The 17,697-nt window shown below is 35.0% G+C and overlaps 2 protein-coding genes across 2 annotated transcripts; one reads left to right on the top strand and one right to left on the bottom strand.

Moving 5' to 3' along the window:
* Positions 1-209: 209 nt before the first annotated feature.
* On the top strand, positions 210-7,132 carry LOC126774676 (activating signal cointegrator 1). Its single transcript, XM_050496211.1, has 12 exons — positions 210-384; positions 456-580; positions 677-859; positions 1,613-1,731; positions 1,941-2,089; positions 2,683-2,846; positions 3,070-3,236; positions 3,474-3,637; positions 4,654-4,775; positions 5,198-5,294; positions 6,266-6,363; positions 6,990-7,132. The coding sequence occupies exons 1-12, from the start codon at positions 317-319 to the stop codon at positions 7,076-7,078; spliced, it is 1,545 nt and encodes a 514-aa protein (XP_050352168.1). The 5' UTR covers positions 210-316; the 3' UTR covers positions 7,079-7,132.
* Positions 7,133-7,851: 719 nt separating this feature from the next.
* On the bottom strand, positions 7,852-16,992 carry LOC126774744 (uncharacterized). Its single transcript, XM_050496281.1, has 4 exons — positions 16,908-16,992; positions 11,558-11,658; positions 10,512-11,238; positions 7,852-10,433 (listed from the first exon to the last, which is right to left on the bottom strand). Exons 1-4 carry the CDS (start codon positions 16,990-16,992, stop codon positions 7,852-7,854), a joined length of 3,495 nt encoding a protein of 1,164 aa, XP_050352238.1.
* Positions 16,993-17,697: the final 705 nt, after the last annotated feature.

Below are 17,697 nucleotides of genomic sequence, written 5' to 3' on the forward strand. Positions count from 1 at the left end.
AAAACAAGCGCTATTTGTCTGATTGGCCTGCAGACGGTAAGAAAGAGTCTTAAATTGGGCCTTACACGATAGCTTAATATCAGCATTATCAATATGCGGACCCAATGTGTACTAGAGGCTTAAAGAAAACAAACAGCTGATAGTCAAAAGTTAAAAGTCAAAACTGGCTGGCAGACTGTCACTGTCATATGACATATCTGATAGCGTTATACATTCTTATCACGTAGAAATATTAGGCAAAACTTTGTACTCTTGTACCGTTGTCGTGGAAAATACTTAATTTAAAAATTGTTACAAATTACTGCGAAACTTTAAAATGGATCAGTGGCTTAGTGAGGGTTTATCAAAAATATTAGATTTTGAAGTTCCTGAAGATCTTATAAAGTAAGAATTATTTTATATTTACATTTATCAAGTAATCTTAGATTTTATGAAATGAAATCTTACTTTTACAGATACATACTTTCAATAGAAAATGAAAATGATTTGAATGAATATCTCAAAACTTTATTAAACTTCGAAAACTCTCAACATAAGAACTTTTACTTAGAGTTGATCAAAAAGAAATTTCCTTCGAAAGGTTAGTCAATATTTACTAATAATTCTTTTTCGTTACATTAATATTTTTGATGTTGTCTTACTAAATCTATATATATTATTATTTATAATATCCAAGGTAGCACTCAAACGAAGCAACAGAAGAAAAAAATAGCTAAAAATAAACAGCAGCAAGATTTTGTGAGCACAGAAGCAAATTCACAAAGCCAAGTTGAAACAGATGCCAAATCTAAAAAGAAAACTAAGTTTGTCAACTTATACTCACAAGAAGGCAAAAATGCTCAAGTCGTTCTTTTAAAAGGTTTGTATTATTATATTATATCTTATTAATTTGACATTTATGAAATTAAAATATTCTGTGCATTAACTTTGATAATTGTTGTAATTAAGTAACAATTGTTGTGCAAGTAAACTTTAAAAAAAATCATAAGCTTAGCAACAATACATCAGTATTTATCTTTGAAACCTTTTTATCCAGAAACATCCTATATCACTTATATAACGTAATTATGTGATAGCTTTTTTTTTTTTTTTTTTATTATAGAATAGGAAGGTGGATGAGCATATGGGCCACCTGATGGTAAGTGGTCACCAAACGCTCTTAGACATTGGCATTGTAAGAAATGTCAACCATCGCTTATAGCCAATGCGCCACCAACCTTGGGAACTAAGATTTTATATCCCTTGTGCCTGTAATTACACTGGCTCACTCACCCTTCAAACCGGAACACAACAAGCTTACAACAGATTAGATACTTAAAATATATTAATGAACTAAAATAGATGGTTTAATGAAGTAAAAATAAACTTTTATTTATGTACAAAATGTTAGTGTTTCTTGTAAGGTGACTTAAATTATTATTATTAGCTATTCTAGGAAAAGTCATAAAAATGTAAGGAGAAAGCGGATCTTAAGTCTATGCTGTTTTATTTTTCATTTTTAACATCAATAGTGTTTTTTTTTAATTTCTCTAAGAGTGTTAAATGATTTAGAAGTTACTTGTTTTGTTTCTAAACATGTAAATAGTCCCAATCTCATTGAAACATTTTACAGGTCGACACCGTTGTGACTGTCAAGCATCAAAGCATGAACTAATCAATAACTGTTTGCAATGCGGTCGTGTTGTTTGCAAACAAGAAGGTTCAGGACCATGCTTGTTTTGTGGGAACTTGGTGAGTTAAAGAATTATGTTATCGGTTATGTAACCTAATTGGCATAAAAACAATTGCTTAAATACTGCTAACTTCCAATTTCTTGCTCTAGAGATTTTTAGCAGATATTTTTTAGTGGTCCAACCCGAGGCTTAAACCCAGGACTTCTTGACCAAGGACCTCTAGCACCACAAATTAATAATCAAAATATTTTTACATATATCATACAGGTATGTACACCGGAGGAGCAAAGGGAAATTAATGCAAAGACTAAGTCCAGTGCCAAGTTGATTGAGACTCTTATGGACAGGAGTCGCCCCAAAGGTTGGGAGGCAGCTGTCTCGCATAGAAATAAGCTGCTCGAGTATGATAGGACCAGGTGAATGAAATAGTAATTAAGTAGGCAATAATACTTCAATTTTTGTGGATTTTTGTTGTTTATGCAAAACATATATGATCTTACTTGTAAACATTGCTTAACTGGGGTTTAGTTAAACACTAATTTCTCTCTTTCTGTCATTATTGATTTGAAAATCGAAAAAAGAAGACAGCATTGTTTAACTTTAGCTAATAATGACATACGATTGTGAACAATTTTTAAGCGAGGAATAAATTTTGATATATATGCAATATATGATATGTAATTGCATACATATTTTGCTACTTTTTTTTGCATAAATAACATAAATATTATATAATTTACCGAAATATTCGCCGATGCAAGTTTATTGTTTTTTATTTTGTATTTATTAGAACATAAAAAAAGTTAACATTTACAAATGTGATTGTTAACAGCTACATTAGCCATAGACTGTGTCGCAGGTATTAGCGCCCAACTCCAGAAAGCAGACAGCGTTTCTAACACTCAATATAATGTAGTTACTTATTACTTATATTTTCTTACTTACTTTTACTTATATAAAACTTAGTACGTTACGTGTATGTATCTAACTCCAAGTGACCGTGCCACAGCGAGCGGCGCACTCGCGTGACGGACGACGACAGTGACTACTTCAGCGCCAACAGCGTGTGGCTGAACGCGGCCGAGCGCGACGGCCTGCAGCGCTACCAGGCCGAGCTGCACGACAGGAAGCACGCCTCGAGGCTCCAGAAGAAGATGACCTTCGACTTTGCGGGTAATTACATACTTAATAAGTGCTGTGCTTCTCAGTTTTTCAGCGAACACTTTAATATTTTTTGAATTCAATGGTCTATTAAGAATATTACTGGGGATCCCACATGCCGTTTCCTTCCAATATATATCCCCCTAAAATCAATGGTCGTGCTCAAAATGGATTGGATAGGGCGCGGGATCGTTCGTTGTGACACATTTTCATTTAATATAAGTATAATGTGTAGGACGTCAAATTGTGGAGGATAAGACAATAGAACATGAAGTGGACGAGGATCATATCCGTAATATATCGAGCAGCAGCGCGCCCAGCATTCAAATGCTGCGACCAGATATGTTGGCCGATTCGTTCGACCGAGACGTCGCTCCCGGTGTTAACGCGCCCGTACTACAGGTACCATTGCCATTCGGCACAAACTCACAAGCCATTTAAATCAATCATGCGTTTCGTAGTTGACATTGGCAGAATATTTTGCTTACGAGCTTGCATTATTACAAAATTTATTAAAAATAATTTTTTTTTTTCAATTTTAAATGAGTAGACTTACTATTATATATATTGGTTTAATTTTAAATTTATTAAAATAATATTTTTCTTTTGCGTGATTAGTGAATGTTGGTTTTTTTTAAGTTCGATCAATCAGTAGAGTATCAAAGCTACTCGTCTGCTGCGAAATCGAGCTGGTCCCAGTCTTCCCGTATACAAGATCTTGAGCTGCAGGAGATGAGCGACACGGGCAAGTGTCTTTCGATGCACCAACCCTGGGCCTCCTTGCTCGTCGAGGGAATTAAATTGTGAGTGTTATTTTTGAGGTTGTCTTATAAATATGGCATTGTTCTATCATGTCATCTATCTCGTCAATTTTCATTTTCTGCATAAAATTTTCTACTTTTAAAATTTTATTGTTTTGGTTTTTTTTTTTGAGTGAAAAGTCTTTACGTAACTTGATATATGAGAAACATAAAAAACTGTCTGCGAGGCCCCTTTTTTGGCTAAGTACTCGGCTCTCCAAATTGAAATGTTAAGGCAGTTGAGTCAACTACGAAGATAAGCGATATACATTTAGAACAAATACAATGGATCATGTTAATATAATGAAAAATCAGTCACTTTTTTCTGTGTTAAATAGTAAATGTTATATGATAAAAAAAACCACGTTTCTGAATCACGCTAACGTTTGGTTTACTCCGGTATATATACGTTCTCGACTTTTCAAATATGGTTGACATTTTCCTCAACGCCTCGGGGTAAAAGTTTGGAGTGTATTCCACTACGTTGCTTCAACGCGGGTTGGTGGATACACATATGACAGAATTTTCTCCGACACACACACGCTTATTTAAATTATTTCCTTTCCCGCTCTTCACGAGATGTACCAGTAACAGCCTGTGATTATCCCACGGCTGGGCTAAGGCCTCTTCTCCCTTTTTGAGAAGATTTTGGAGCTTATTCCACCACACTGCTCCAATGCGGGTTGGTTTTATCACGATCACACATGCAGATTTCATCACGATCTTCACCGCCAAGCACGAGATAAATTATAATCACAAATTAAGCACAAGAAAATTCAGTGGTGCTTACCCGGGCTTGAACCCACGATCATCGGTTAAGACTCACGCGTTCTTACCACTGGGCCATCTCGGCACGAGATGTATATAAGCTCAAATTACAAATACTTAAGTGATGCTTGCGGGTTCAAATTCGAACAGGATTTGAACCCGCGAGCTTGAGGTAAGATTCACGTCTTCTAACCACCGAGGCTATCACGGCACTGAGGATTTGTGTTTTAATCGTTTTTGTATTGTGGTAGACACGAAGGCCGCACGTGGTACACGAGTCACCGCGGCCGCCTGTGGGTGGCGTCCACGGCCAGGGCGCCCGAGCCGAGCGAGGTGCGCGCCGTGGAGGAGCAGCACCGCGTCCTTCACCCCGGTCAATATATATATTTTTTTTATAGTATAGGAAGGCGGACCAGCATATGGGCCACCTGATGGTAAGTGGTCACCAACGCCCATAGACATTGGCATTGTAAGAAATGTTAACCATCGCTTATATCACCAATGCGCCACCAACCTTGGGAACTAAGATGTTATGTCCCTTGTGCCTGTAATTACACTGGCTCAATCACCCCTCAAACCGTAACACAACAATACCATGTACTGCTGTTTTGCGGTAGGATATCTGATGAATGGGTGGTACCAGTAGAAACTTTCGACATTCGAAAGAAGAAGACACTGTATTTTTAACTAAACCAAGTTTATAAGTAAAACCGTAAAAGTATAAGATAATTATACGTTAAGTGCAAAATGATTTGATTTAATGTGCTAACCGAATAATGTTACTTCTATTTATAGATAAACAGTTCAAGTTTCCCTCTTTCTATCCAACGGGTTGTCTTCTAGGCTGTGTCAATGTGGACGATTGTTTGCCCCAAGAAGAATATTCTAAAAAGTTAGTATAAATCATTAATTATCATTAATCATAAGCCGAGATGGCCCAGTGGTAAAAATGCGTGAATCTTAACCGATGATCGTGGGTTCAAACCCGGGCAAGCACCACTGAATTTTCATGTGCTTAATTTGTGTTTATAATTCATTTCGTGCTTAACGGTGAAGGAAAACATCGTGAGGAAACCTGCATGTGTCTAATTTCATTGAAATTCTGCCACATGTGTATTCTACCAACCCGCACTGGAGCAGCGTGGTGGAATAAGCTCCAAACCTTCTCCTCAAAAAGGGAGAGGAGGCCTTAGCCCAGCAGTGGGACATTAACAGGCTGTTACTGTTACTGTGTATTAATTATCATAAAAAAGTGCCCCGCCGCGTTTGTTTGTCTGTATTATTTATAAGCTTTTTTTTTTTTTTTATATGCCCCGGGAAGGCAAATGACTCTACTCCACCTGATGGTAAGTGGTAGTAGAGTCCAAACGCGACGACGGCCAGTACAGTCGGGAAGAATGTTCTGTACTAGCCGTCCCCGCCTTGCCGGCCCGCAAGATGCCTCTTCACGCCTCGTTTGAAGGAACCCGGGTTGTAAGAGGAGGGGAACACGTGAGCTGGTAAGGAATTCCATTCTTTGGTAGTGCGACAAAGAAAGGAGTTGCCAAATTTCTTTGTGCGCGATGGAATTGATGTCACAGTTAGGCGGTGACATCGAGAACCAGCTCGCGTGGAAAAGCTTGTGAAAATTGAATGAAATACGACAATAAATTCTCAGGGTTTGCGGCTTTAAAAGTTAGACATAAGATTAACGTGGAAGTCATGACATCTTAGATATTGGGAATATGGATAATATTTCTTACAATATTAACGTTTATAAAGAGAGGTGGCCATTTTCCATTAAATCTTCTATTAATTTGTAAAATCAAAATTAATTGCGATGAATGTACTAAACATATCGTTTTTGTTTTTTTTTTATTTCAGATATCCGGATGGCGAAAGTGACAGTCCTTACGTGTTTATTTGTTCCAATCCAGTCAGTTTGAGGCTTCGGTTCCCCGTGAAGGGACAGCATAAGATTTGTAAGTACCGTCCACAAAATATTTGTCAATAACTCTTCCCATATGTCTTAGGTGTCTTTTTGTATATATATATAATAATAATAATAACCAATAAATAAAATATAATAATAATAATAACAAATATATTTTGTATATATATATATACAAAATTATATTACCAGAAGTATGGCAGACAATATATACTATTTTTTAATATCTTTAGTATTGAGCAATAATAAGAAAAAGGACAGGCAATGTGCCACCTAATGGGAGGTGGTCTCCATCGCCCATAGACATTGGCGCTGTATGAAATATTAACCTTTCCTTATATAGCAAATGCGCCATCAAACTTGGAATCTAAGATGATATGTCCCTTGTGGAGTTACTTCGCCTCACTCTCATTTTAAACCGGAACACAATAGTACTACGTATTGCTGTTTGGAGCTAGATTATCTGATGAGTGTGTAGTACCTTACCAGGCGAGTTTGCGCAAAGCCCAACCACCAACTAAACATCTGATTCCACCTAGTTGTATTACAACTATTTATAATTATACATAATTTACGCTACTCTTAAAGTTCGTTATCAAATTCAATCCAATGTCGCTATTCTACTTCTTTTTTTACTTTAATTGTTTTTTATTACAGATACTTTAGACAAAACAATTCATCAAGCAGCAGTGAAATGCATTCAGAAAATGGCGAAGATGCAAGCCGAAGAGGCTTATGCAGGCTGAGTTACGATATATATTAATTTATTTCCATGTATAAGATAAATAAAACAATTATTACATTAAGAAAATAATTTATTTACACTTTAAATAACTATAGTTCAACATAAATATTTAAGAAACATCCTCGCACACATACAAAGGAATGACAAACACATACATGGTTTCAAATTAATTTGTACAAAGTAATATTAAATCAGAAGGCTTTTACTAATTTGAAGCCACAGATAATAAATATTATTTTAATTGTAAAATACCCATCTCTACTGATAAGTTATTTAGAGAATCTCTTGTCATTTTATTTTAATAAACATAGCTGTAAGAGGAAGATTCTTTACAAGCAAAACGGTTCACAGTTTACAGAGCAGCTCAGTTTTTTTATAGCGAATAATTCTTGATTTAAAACTAATGAAATAATTGTAAACTATAATTTAATAAAACAAAGTTAGTTTCGACTTAACGTTCGATTCGTATTGTTTTGAAATTTTATAACATTTGTACAAATTACAACAATGGATTATATTTAACGCACGCATTCATGTAACAGCCATACAATTATAATACTATCGACCATATCTCTAGATATGACAAACTTAAGCCTAAAATGAGCACCAATAGAATAAACAATATAAAATTGTCAAAGGTTTTAAAGAAATGCAGGTGGGGTCTTATACAACCACATTGTAAATGCTAGCACTAATATTGCATAAAACTAGAAAATAAATTTTGACGCTTTGGCAGTCGAAAAGATTTGGTTTCATCATTTAACAATAGGAACCTCACGATTCCTTCTTTTGATTTAGCTGAGGGAAGAAAGCCTCTATTGGTAGTATGGGGTCGTCAGTAGCTATTGTAAAGTAACTCGGTATTCTTCGGCTATTTGAAGCTATAGTTTTAAACATACCCGGGGTGTTGTAATCTTTACTGGCCGCGAGGGTTAAGTCTGACACTCGCTTCGAATGTTCGAAGAGGCGTTCAATGTGATCTTGATGTTTCTTATCTGCTATTTTCATTATAGCGCTCTCAGACCGTGTTCTTTCTGACGTAATGTCATTCCTATGTTCGTTTACAGTCGTTTCGGTGACAGCTAGATCTTGAACAGATTCTCCGATGTCTGAGTCTTGAATCCTCTTTCTTAGGGGTCGTCTGTTGTGGACTGTGGCTTGACTTGATGTTTCAGAAGGTTCTTCAGTAGGTCTCGGTCTTCGCTGCCCAGTACGTATACGGGATGAAATCTTCTGTGTACTTCCTTCGATACCCTCCGAATTCTGTTTTTGTCTTACCGTTTGCCTGGAATGAATTTCCTGCTCATTAATTTCTGTTCTGTTAAATTTATGTCTCGGTTCTTTTGGTGTGAATTTCTTCCTTTCTGTTGTTGTTTCGACGTCTGTGAAAATTTCGCTGTAGGGATTTTTCCTTTGTGGATATCTACTTTTAGGTGTGTTTTCGACAATTTTTTCAGTTGTACTCGTTGTAGAATTCAATCGATTTCTATAATCTTTGACACTGAATTTTGGTCTATCCTGTTTACTCTTGAGCCTCGGTCTTTGTATTTTTGTTTGTCTCGTATTGGCTTCTGTACGAGATGCGAATGTAGTTGCTTCATGCTCATTTTTGTCTTTGGCAGACTCAGTTGTCAGGTCTTTATTTTCTACAGGTGGAACATCCCTATGGAATGAGAATTCTTTTAAGGCATCGTTTGTTTTAAGCGTATCAGAGAGGCTCACTGAAACATCACTTGTTGGTGTATCTTTCTCATCTTGTTTGTGGCTATAATCTGGAATTTCACTATTCTTGAATTCGTAAGTATTCAACGGTGATTTTGATAATTGAGGACGAGACGATATTTTCATTATTGATGATTCTCTACTATTATAATCTTGTATTGGTTGAGTTGTGGTTTCGATTTTATTTGAAACAGTCGTTAGTGGTCTGCGATGTCCAATTAGCTTCTTTTTTACTATTGTTGGTTTTGTGGGCGAGGTAGTCGGAAGAGCACTTGTAGTTAACTCAGTTGTATCACTCGGAGTTGTAACACCTGTTTCAGGTTTTGCCTTAGATGGCCTTGTTCGGGGTCGAATGGTATGTATTTCTTCTGTAACTGTAGTAATGGTGCTCTCCGTAGAAGTTACATCGTTACGCGGACTAGTTTCTTCTCTATTACGGTTCGCGAGTGATGGACGACGTCTTCTTATTTTGTTTCGTTTCCTGATTTTATCCCTGTCTAAAGTATCGGATGTGCTTGGTCGCTTGAAATGTTTGTTAGGTGGTAGTGTTGGAAGCGTTTCGACTGGAACATCCGTTACTTCTTGATTGACATTCGAAGCCGTTGTCAATTCAAGTTTCGGTGTTTCAGTTGTCGGTTTCTTAGTGCGTCGGTAAGTTTTATGTTCATTATATGTCGGAGTTGATACTTTATAGTAGTAGTCTTTCAATTTGTTCTTTCCGATGGGTTCAAAGTCGTCACCAAGTGGACGTCTGCTTTGAGATTCAAATTGACTATCGTAATTGTAACCATTTTCATAACTTTTGTCGCCTTCAGTGACAATAGCGTATTCTTCCGGTAAATTGGGTAAAGGCGTCGTAGGCTTTTCAAAAACGTTATCCACGTGTTCATGTTTGGTAACTGACTCATCGGTTTCTTTTTGGTTGTATTTGTAGGACTGTGGAGTTACAGTCCAAGCAGCAGGTGAAGCATTTGTGATTACGTCCTCTGATACATTTTCTACTACAGCATATGAAGGACGATGAGCTAGTGCATTCAAGCTACTTTCTAAATCGAATAAACCTGGTGCGTTAACATACTGTTGTGATACTTGTTGAGTGAGACCGACATTATCAGATACTTGTTGTTTCGTATTTTCATAATTATTAATATTTTGAGTGTTTTGATTTTTGTAGTTTTGGAAGTGTATATTTTGGGAATTGAAATCATAATTATTGTACAAATTACTTGATAATGTCGACGTTTGTATAATAGGAGGATTGTACGTAGTAATTTTATTGAAGTCTAAATTTTGGACATTCTTTATGAAGGGATCCTGTGGGCTGGGTTTGAATCCATGTTTTGTTCCAGCGTTAGGGTCTATTTTTAATGCAGACACTACTTTTGTTTGTGGTGTTGGTACATTGCCAAGATCGTTCAACGTAGAACCGTAAAGCAAATTGAAGTTTTGTGTGGTTGTTAATTTAGGTGTCGTGGAAGCGAATAGAGATGGGGTCGTTTTTAGATTTGGTGAATAATTAAAGGAGTTGAAAATTGTCTGTTTAGTTGTCTGCGGTGGTAAAAATGTTGTTTTGGTAGTTGGGTATACAGGATCTCTTCCTTTGACTGATTGTAAACCAAAGGATCCAAATGTACCTGAAATGAAAAATAAAATTCCTTAATATTGAAGAATAATCTATAAGAATATATATTTTATAATCTTTATATACATACCTAAAATGCTTGGCGGAAATACATTATCTTGGAATGGATGTCCATATTGATTGATGGGCAACTTTGGGAATGTGTACGTCTGCTGTTGAGCAGTTTTCACTTGATGGTTTAAATATTGAGATGCCGTATCCGTGTCAGGCAGCTTAAATACTTCTGGCTTAAAGATCTCAGTCTCCGCTGATTGTGGCCGCTTTCCATCCGGTCTTGGGTACGCTTCGATCGGTTTTCCGAAAAAGTCTAATGGTTTCGCTGTAGAATACTGCCCGAATTGAATCGGTTGTACGTTTGTCAATTGCTGCAGTATATTGTTGTGGTATTGTTGTTTTTGCTTCGTTTGGTGCTTTTGCAAGACCGGACGAGCGGCATAAGGATTGTGTTGGTTACGAATAAGAACGCTGTCGACTGGGAAGTTTTGGACGAATTTATATTGATTTAATCCATTGTTTGGTAAAGAAAATGGATTTAAGTATGAATTGATTGGTTGGTTTGATTGAAGAGGGTGTGATGATGCTTGTACTGTCCGAAGAGTTGTAGGTCTATATGATTGAGCGATTGACGTTAGTTTCGTGATGTCTCTCGTTGTCAACGGTCGTGCAGATGAAGGATATAAATCTAGTACTGGTATTTTATATGATGGTGCATGAAGTGGAGCAGTGCCTAAGGATCCGTATAGCAGTCCACCGGACCCCACAACTGGTCTCCAGCCACCTTTAGAGACTGGCAAATTCTGAAAGCAAAATATAAATTTAAATAATTTAAATTATAATATTTTTTCGAGGAGAAATGAGTTCACTGATGCTATGCATTGTTTTTGTAAATCAATATAAATATAATTCTATAAAAGATTTATATCACGATAATACAAAAACTGCATGTGGATAATACTGGATACGTTAATTTCATTAAGACATTTTATTTTGGTTTATTTGAAGGTGAAATGATAATCAAATATTAGTTACATATATAAATATTTATATAAACACTTTCTAGTATATATAAGCTTTAGCTGAGTTTGAAAATAGCCGGTTCAAGTAAAATTTGCTTACCCCATGCCCGATTAAAGATCGGCGATGATGAAGACCCTTCCCGCAGAAGACAGTCGTCAACGAGGTTTGTATTATTAGCGCGACCAGCCATAGCGGCACCACTGGAATAATAAATAAAATAAGGTTAAAAAATGATTGGTATTAGAAATGGTAGACTGGCAATGGCAAAACCACATGAGCTTAAATAAATTAATTATATTTTTTTATAGTATAGGTAGGCGGACGAGCATATGGGCCACCTGATGGTAAGTGGTCACCAACGCCCAAAGACATTGGCACTGTAAGAAATGTTAACCATCGCTTACATCGCCAATGCGCCACCAACCTTGGGAACTAAACTAATGTTATGTCCCTTGCATGTAATTATTATATATTTATGAACTAAACATAAATAACATAATATTTCAATATCTCTCATAAATCATGGTTTACACATTCCTTATAGACCAAATAGACATTCATTCTCAATATTTAAATCAAGTACTTTATATAAATACTATACTAATATGAAAAAGCTTAATAGTGTATATTTGATCTTCCTTATCTTAAGGACTGCCAGTCCAATTCGAAATTATGTTTCCGTTGAATAGTTTGCACTTTTTTTTGTTATGGTACAAACTTAGCCCTTCTATTATTTTTCTGTGAACATATATTTCTTCTCGTGCTTAAATCGCTAAACAGAATGATGGCTTCTACTTATGTAAGTAACATAATATACGCAGATAATATTACATGAATGTTCGGTATATTATCTCTGGTGCGTAAAATAAAGTGTTAAATATATGTCCACTGATCTGCGAAAAGCGAAACGTCAGGTGCGGCGACGGCGGGATCGTGGGTCAAAGCGGTTTCTTACTTATTATATATTATTATAGCCATAAAACTAAAGTCGCTTAGTTTCAAGACATTTTTTTATGACTTTTCTTCATAAAATCCATGTTTGGTTAATAAAATGCACTAAGTTATGTGTTTGTCTAACCAAACCTAGATGTACAGTTACTTTTAAATAATAAAAAAATCTTAAGAGACTTTTAGAAATCATAAGGTAAATTGAAAATTTATAAAAGTTCGTATGCAATTGCTAGTACTATCTATTCTGTCTGTCCAGTTAATATTTTAACTATTTTATAATAAGCTATTTCATGACTATTATTATTTTGAACTATGACTAGGGGTCACGCTTTCTACTTATATCTTTTGTCATTTTAACGGCACACAGGCTTAAATTGACCAAATTACTGTCTTGCTGAGAAAGTGATAGTAATGTTATTACTGATTGCTTTTTCGTATCGTCCATTTAAAAACGTATTATTTAATTTATAGTTATTGATTCATTATTACTGTTTCGAAATATGACGGACTCGTTACTCTTCTGGCTATTTTATAGACTACAGATCTTGAGCCGTGTTTAAATCGAGCCAATATAATTTTATTTGGTTAGATACTCTTAGTGTTACCCTGGAGTTGGTAGTGTTAATAATCCCGTGTGTGGGAAGTAGGTTCAATAAGCTGCAATTAAAATCTTTACGCCCTTTATTTCGAGCAATTTTCTTTAGTTTAACCAATTTGACAATGTTTTTCGTTTTCGTCTTAAAGAGTTTGAAAACTGGTCGGCCTATCGATCAGCTGTGCTGACGATAATTGCTTGTGACTTGTATTTAAGACCATACGTGCGTTTATTGTGCTCTAAATGTTAGAATTATTACTGTTTTATAGTTTTTGGTATCCGACACATGGTTTCAATGTGATAATAAGTGTATATATGATATTGGTTTTAAAATAAGTATTGTTTTTGGATAATTCAGATATTTAGGACGAAATAACAAATATCTAAACTCACAAACTTTCACATTTTTATCAGTAGCAAGATAGATGATAAATTATAATGAAACAGGAAACAGAATATTAATTAGATATATGACATGTTATATAAAAAAATTGCTATGCGGTTTCCGTTATTTATTCTAAGTCGTGAATGGGTCCCACTTCAGAACACGCTGATACATAATTGAATTAAAAAAAACCAATCGATACACATAAATCAAAAAGATAGAAAGAAACGTGAAATATGTATTGGAGTCAGTTAAAAAGTCCGGCATGTAGAGCGGAACTGACCGTGACCGCGAAGTGTTCATCCGTTCCCACGACTTTGGACACGCTTTGAGTAGAGTCAATAATTTTATTTAGCTGATATCATTTCAAATACACGTTGTAAGAAGAAGTCTGTAAACCTTTTTTTTTAACGCTGGAAAAACGCATTACGCGTTTCCCCCACGGGAACAGTGAGGGGGTATGTGCGGCTCGCCGGTGTCCAAGGCTCCGAGTGCGCCCCGAACATCGGAATACCCACTAAAAAACCAGCGGTACCCTTTCCGTCTTAGCGAGGAGCGCCACGGGATCGCTTTCGCATGCAACCGTGGCGCAAGAAGTCTGTAAACCTAACATAACCTTATGCAGTTAATGCGCCATTAGACATGGAATCGAAGATATGTTTCTGGTGCAATTTTCTCCCTCGTTCAAATTAAGAATAACTTATAAGAGGTAAGTTACCGGTGTCATCTACTCCGCTTAAATAAAGCGCAATATATACATATTTCCATATGTATATATTGCATATATATGTATTCAAAGCTGACTGCCAACCTTCGCTAGTCGGAGTGGCACTCGAAGGAGAAGAAGAATATAGTGTTGATAGTGCAAAATCTATTTCACCATAAAGCCACGGACACACCAGCTAATAAAAATGCGGTATGCATAACAATTTTATATGGTGTTCAGTTTATCGCAGTAATGTTACAAATAATTAAGTGTTGAAGTATCACTTTCTAGCGATTGCGTTACGGGACGTGATACTATTTTATATGGAAGCACGTAACACCATATAATTCGTAATAGTCATGGGGCTTTTGAAATGTTATGTTGGTAAATTGAAAGTGTTTGAAGAGATTGTTTTACTTGGTCGAAGGGCTTTGTGCAAGCCCGTCTAGGTACCACCCTCCCATCATATATTATTATTCTGGGAAGGACCTCGGAAACCCTAAAAATAATTACCAAAAAATTGGTTTTGTTTAATTTTAAATACATTTTCTGGATTAATAAACTAATTTACTTTATATTAATTTATTTTTATTTCTTACAATGCCAATGTCTATGGGTGTTGGTGACCACTTACCATCAGGTGACCCATGTGCTCCGCCTACCTATTCTTTAAAAAAAAACCAAAAAAACATTTCCCTCTACTGACTTGGATAAAACTAAAAGTCATAGTTTGGATTAAATATACTTTTTTTATTTTTTTCGGTTATTGCACCAGATTTCCTGTAGTGTTCGTGCCCGCCCATGCCCTTTCATGTATGTCTATAAAGAATACAGATAATTGGCCCAACAAATATGGTCAGTTGTAGTTAGACATTAAACTTACGCAAAAAAGTATTTCCTTACACAAATAAATATTTTATTTAAATAAATATATAATAGAATGAAATTGCGATCACGACAGTTTAAAGATTGAATTTTAAAATTTTAATGTCAGTGAAAGTCGAAAAACAACAGACAATGTGAGCTTAATTCTTATATATAATTTACAGTACCCTTACTTTTCTTTTTATTCATTATTTGTTACTTAAAAGTGTTGTTTATGAATAATTTTAGTATGAGCATGTAGCGTAATTTACCAAAAAATATTTAATTAAGTACCTACATACGAGGGTTATGTAAATTAAAAATTGTAATAAATTTAATTCAATTGTTAATGGTGAAATCACTAGAGGATGTGCAAAATTCGTATAACAAACAACAAATAAGAACTTAACATTCCTATAACAAATTTTATTCGTTATAAAAAAAAGCTCAATTCCGTATAAGCCATGCCAAATGCGATTTTTATTTCTTTAGATTATTGTATCTCCAGAGACGTTTTATCTTTTCTATAATGTTTTTATCATTTGGATTAATTTTAATATTCCTGCATGTTCTTAGTACTATAGCTTTCATATTGTTTATTATTCGAAGCTTCTAATGGTTAAATGGTTTAGTAATAATGGTTTACAGACCACCTAGCGATATAAAAGTCGCGAGTTCGATCCTGACCCCTTGGGCTATTGTCGTCCCAACACCTAATACAAGCTTTACGCTAAATTGAATGGCTAAATAGAAATATTAGTAATTCCTTAAAAAAATGGGCTTTGCTGATATTCTTTTTGAAGAAATTGATTATCATGAATGAATGTTTCAGCGCATCAGGATTGTTTGCTGAAGTTAATGCTGGCTATTTATTTTCATACAGTTAATGCAAAAAAGATGATTGATCATTCCCAGATGCGAGAAGTTCTCATAAAATCCAGTACAGATTGTTAGCAGACATCTGTATGGATATTAACCACTGCTGTAAATTTCAACTACTCGAGAAATAACCTTAGAATAGTAATTTTCAATTTGATTGTTAATATTTCTATCATAAGCCAATTTGTAAAAACCACTGAGTATTTGCGACCTGAATAAAGTGTATTTTTACATAATGTTAACAATACAGCATATCTCACAATAGTAAATGTTTTTCTTCCTCGAGTAAGTGGGCCAGAAAAACTGGGACTAAACGTTTTTCCGTATACGATATCGCTCTATCTATGAATACAATGGCCTCCTATATTTAAGAGTGCACGCACCGTAGCAGACATTGTAGCTTCCTATTATGAAAGCCGTGCGTAGATGCGTGATATGGCAATGTATTTTTTTTTATCTCTTAGCCTTAAGGAATAATAATAAATGGTTTAAAATTATTAAGATTCGTATTTTCTTTACAAACTTTTCTTTCGGTTTTATTCATATACCAAGGTACTCAACCCATTGAGTTGAAAGTTGGTCTTTGGTGCTGTTGACAATACAATATAATAACTTAATGTAGTAAGTAATTTGTTTTAAATTGGCGCCAAATATGTTTTTAAATATTATTTTTATATATGATTTATCAAGTAAAATATTACTTATTATTTACGATGTAAACAATGAGCATCATAGCTTATTTGTCGATTATTTTCCTAAAATATAGATTTTGGTTTGGGGCTTACTTATTCTTTGTTCTATCTTGTGTTGATTACTACAAATGCGATGGAGGATGTGTTCGGCTATATATTAACTAGCTGTGACCTGCGGTTTTATCTGCGATAAATGATGCCGCTGCGTGATGTTAATATTATGCTTATATAGATATTTGCTCTTAAAAATTTTTTTTTTTTTACATAACATATATATAGAGATGTAAATATCGAAATATTATTTTACCGTTTCTTTTGCTAATTAATTTTAAGGACTAGATTCATTTTAATACAATCCTAATTCAAGTTGAACTAACTTGCGCATCTCGTGAGCTGGTGCTCAGCGACCGTGGCACGTTTCACTCTAGCTATTCGCCGAGAAAACACATACTTATGCCTCATCTTCACAAATACTGATAACAAATAAAAGTGTACCGTGTTCGAATGAAATTAAAAGTTGTTTTCCTATAATTCTATTTCGGGTTGCTGGACAAATGAAAACGCGCATTGCTCTCTATATGATTAATTGTGCTGTCACTATTACTTGATTTGTAACTTAGAATAATTAGCTTATAAAATATAATATATATCAAAAGGAAACAGTGAATCGTTATTAGTATATTACTAATTGTTTTCTTCTTAGTAATTGTGTGATTCGATGATTAATCATCATGTTTAATTATCATAATATTCTGTGAATTAAGAATTTTATATTACAATATCGTCATATTACTTCATCGTTTTATTTATCCAAGTGATTTTCGATATTTATTTCAAGAAGTTACATGAAGAGTTGTTTGTCAAAGTTAAAGAGACTGCATTTGGTGATGGGTGGATTATGGTTGGACTAACGAATAATATAACGATTGGGTTCTAATTAATGTACTAGGGCAATATAGAGAATCCTTTGATATCGTTAGCAGTTTATTTATGTAATAGGGAGGAAAATAGCAGAATGCTCACCAGATAGAAAGTGACTACCACCGCCCATGGACATGTCCAACACAACACTTGCAGGTGCGTTGCCGGCCTTTAAATGGCTAATAGCATACCAGTATAAACACTACTTTGTCTATCAAAGTAGAATTTTTCAAATATTTAGTACGC

The sequence above is a fragment of the Nymphalis io genome, chromosome 17 (genome assembly GCF_905147045.1).
Source record: "Nymphalis io chromosome 17, ilAglIoxx1.1, whole genome shotgun sequence".
In the NCBI taxonomy this organism is placed as follows: Eukaryota; Metazoa; Arthropoda; class Insecta; order Lepidoptera; family Nymphalidae; genus Nymphalis; species Nymphalis io.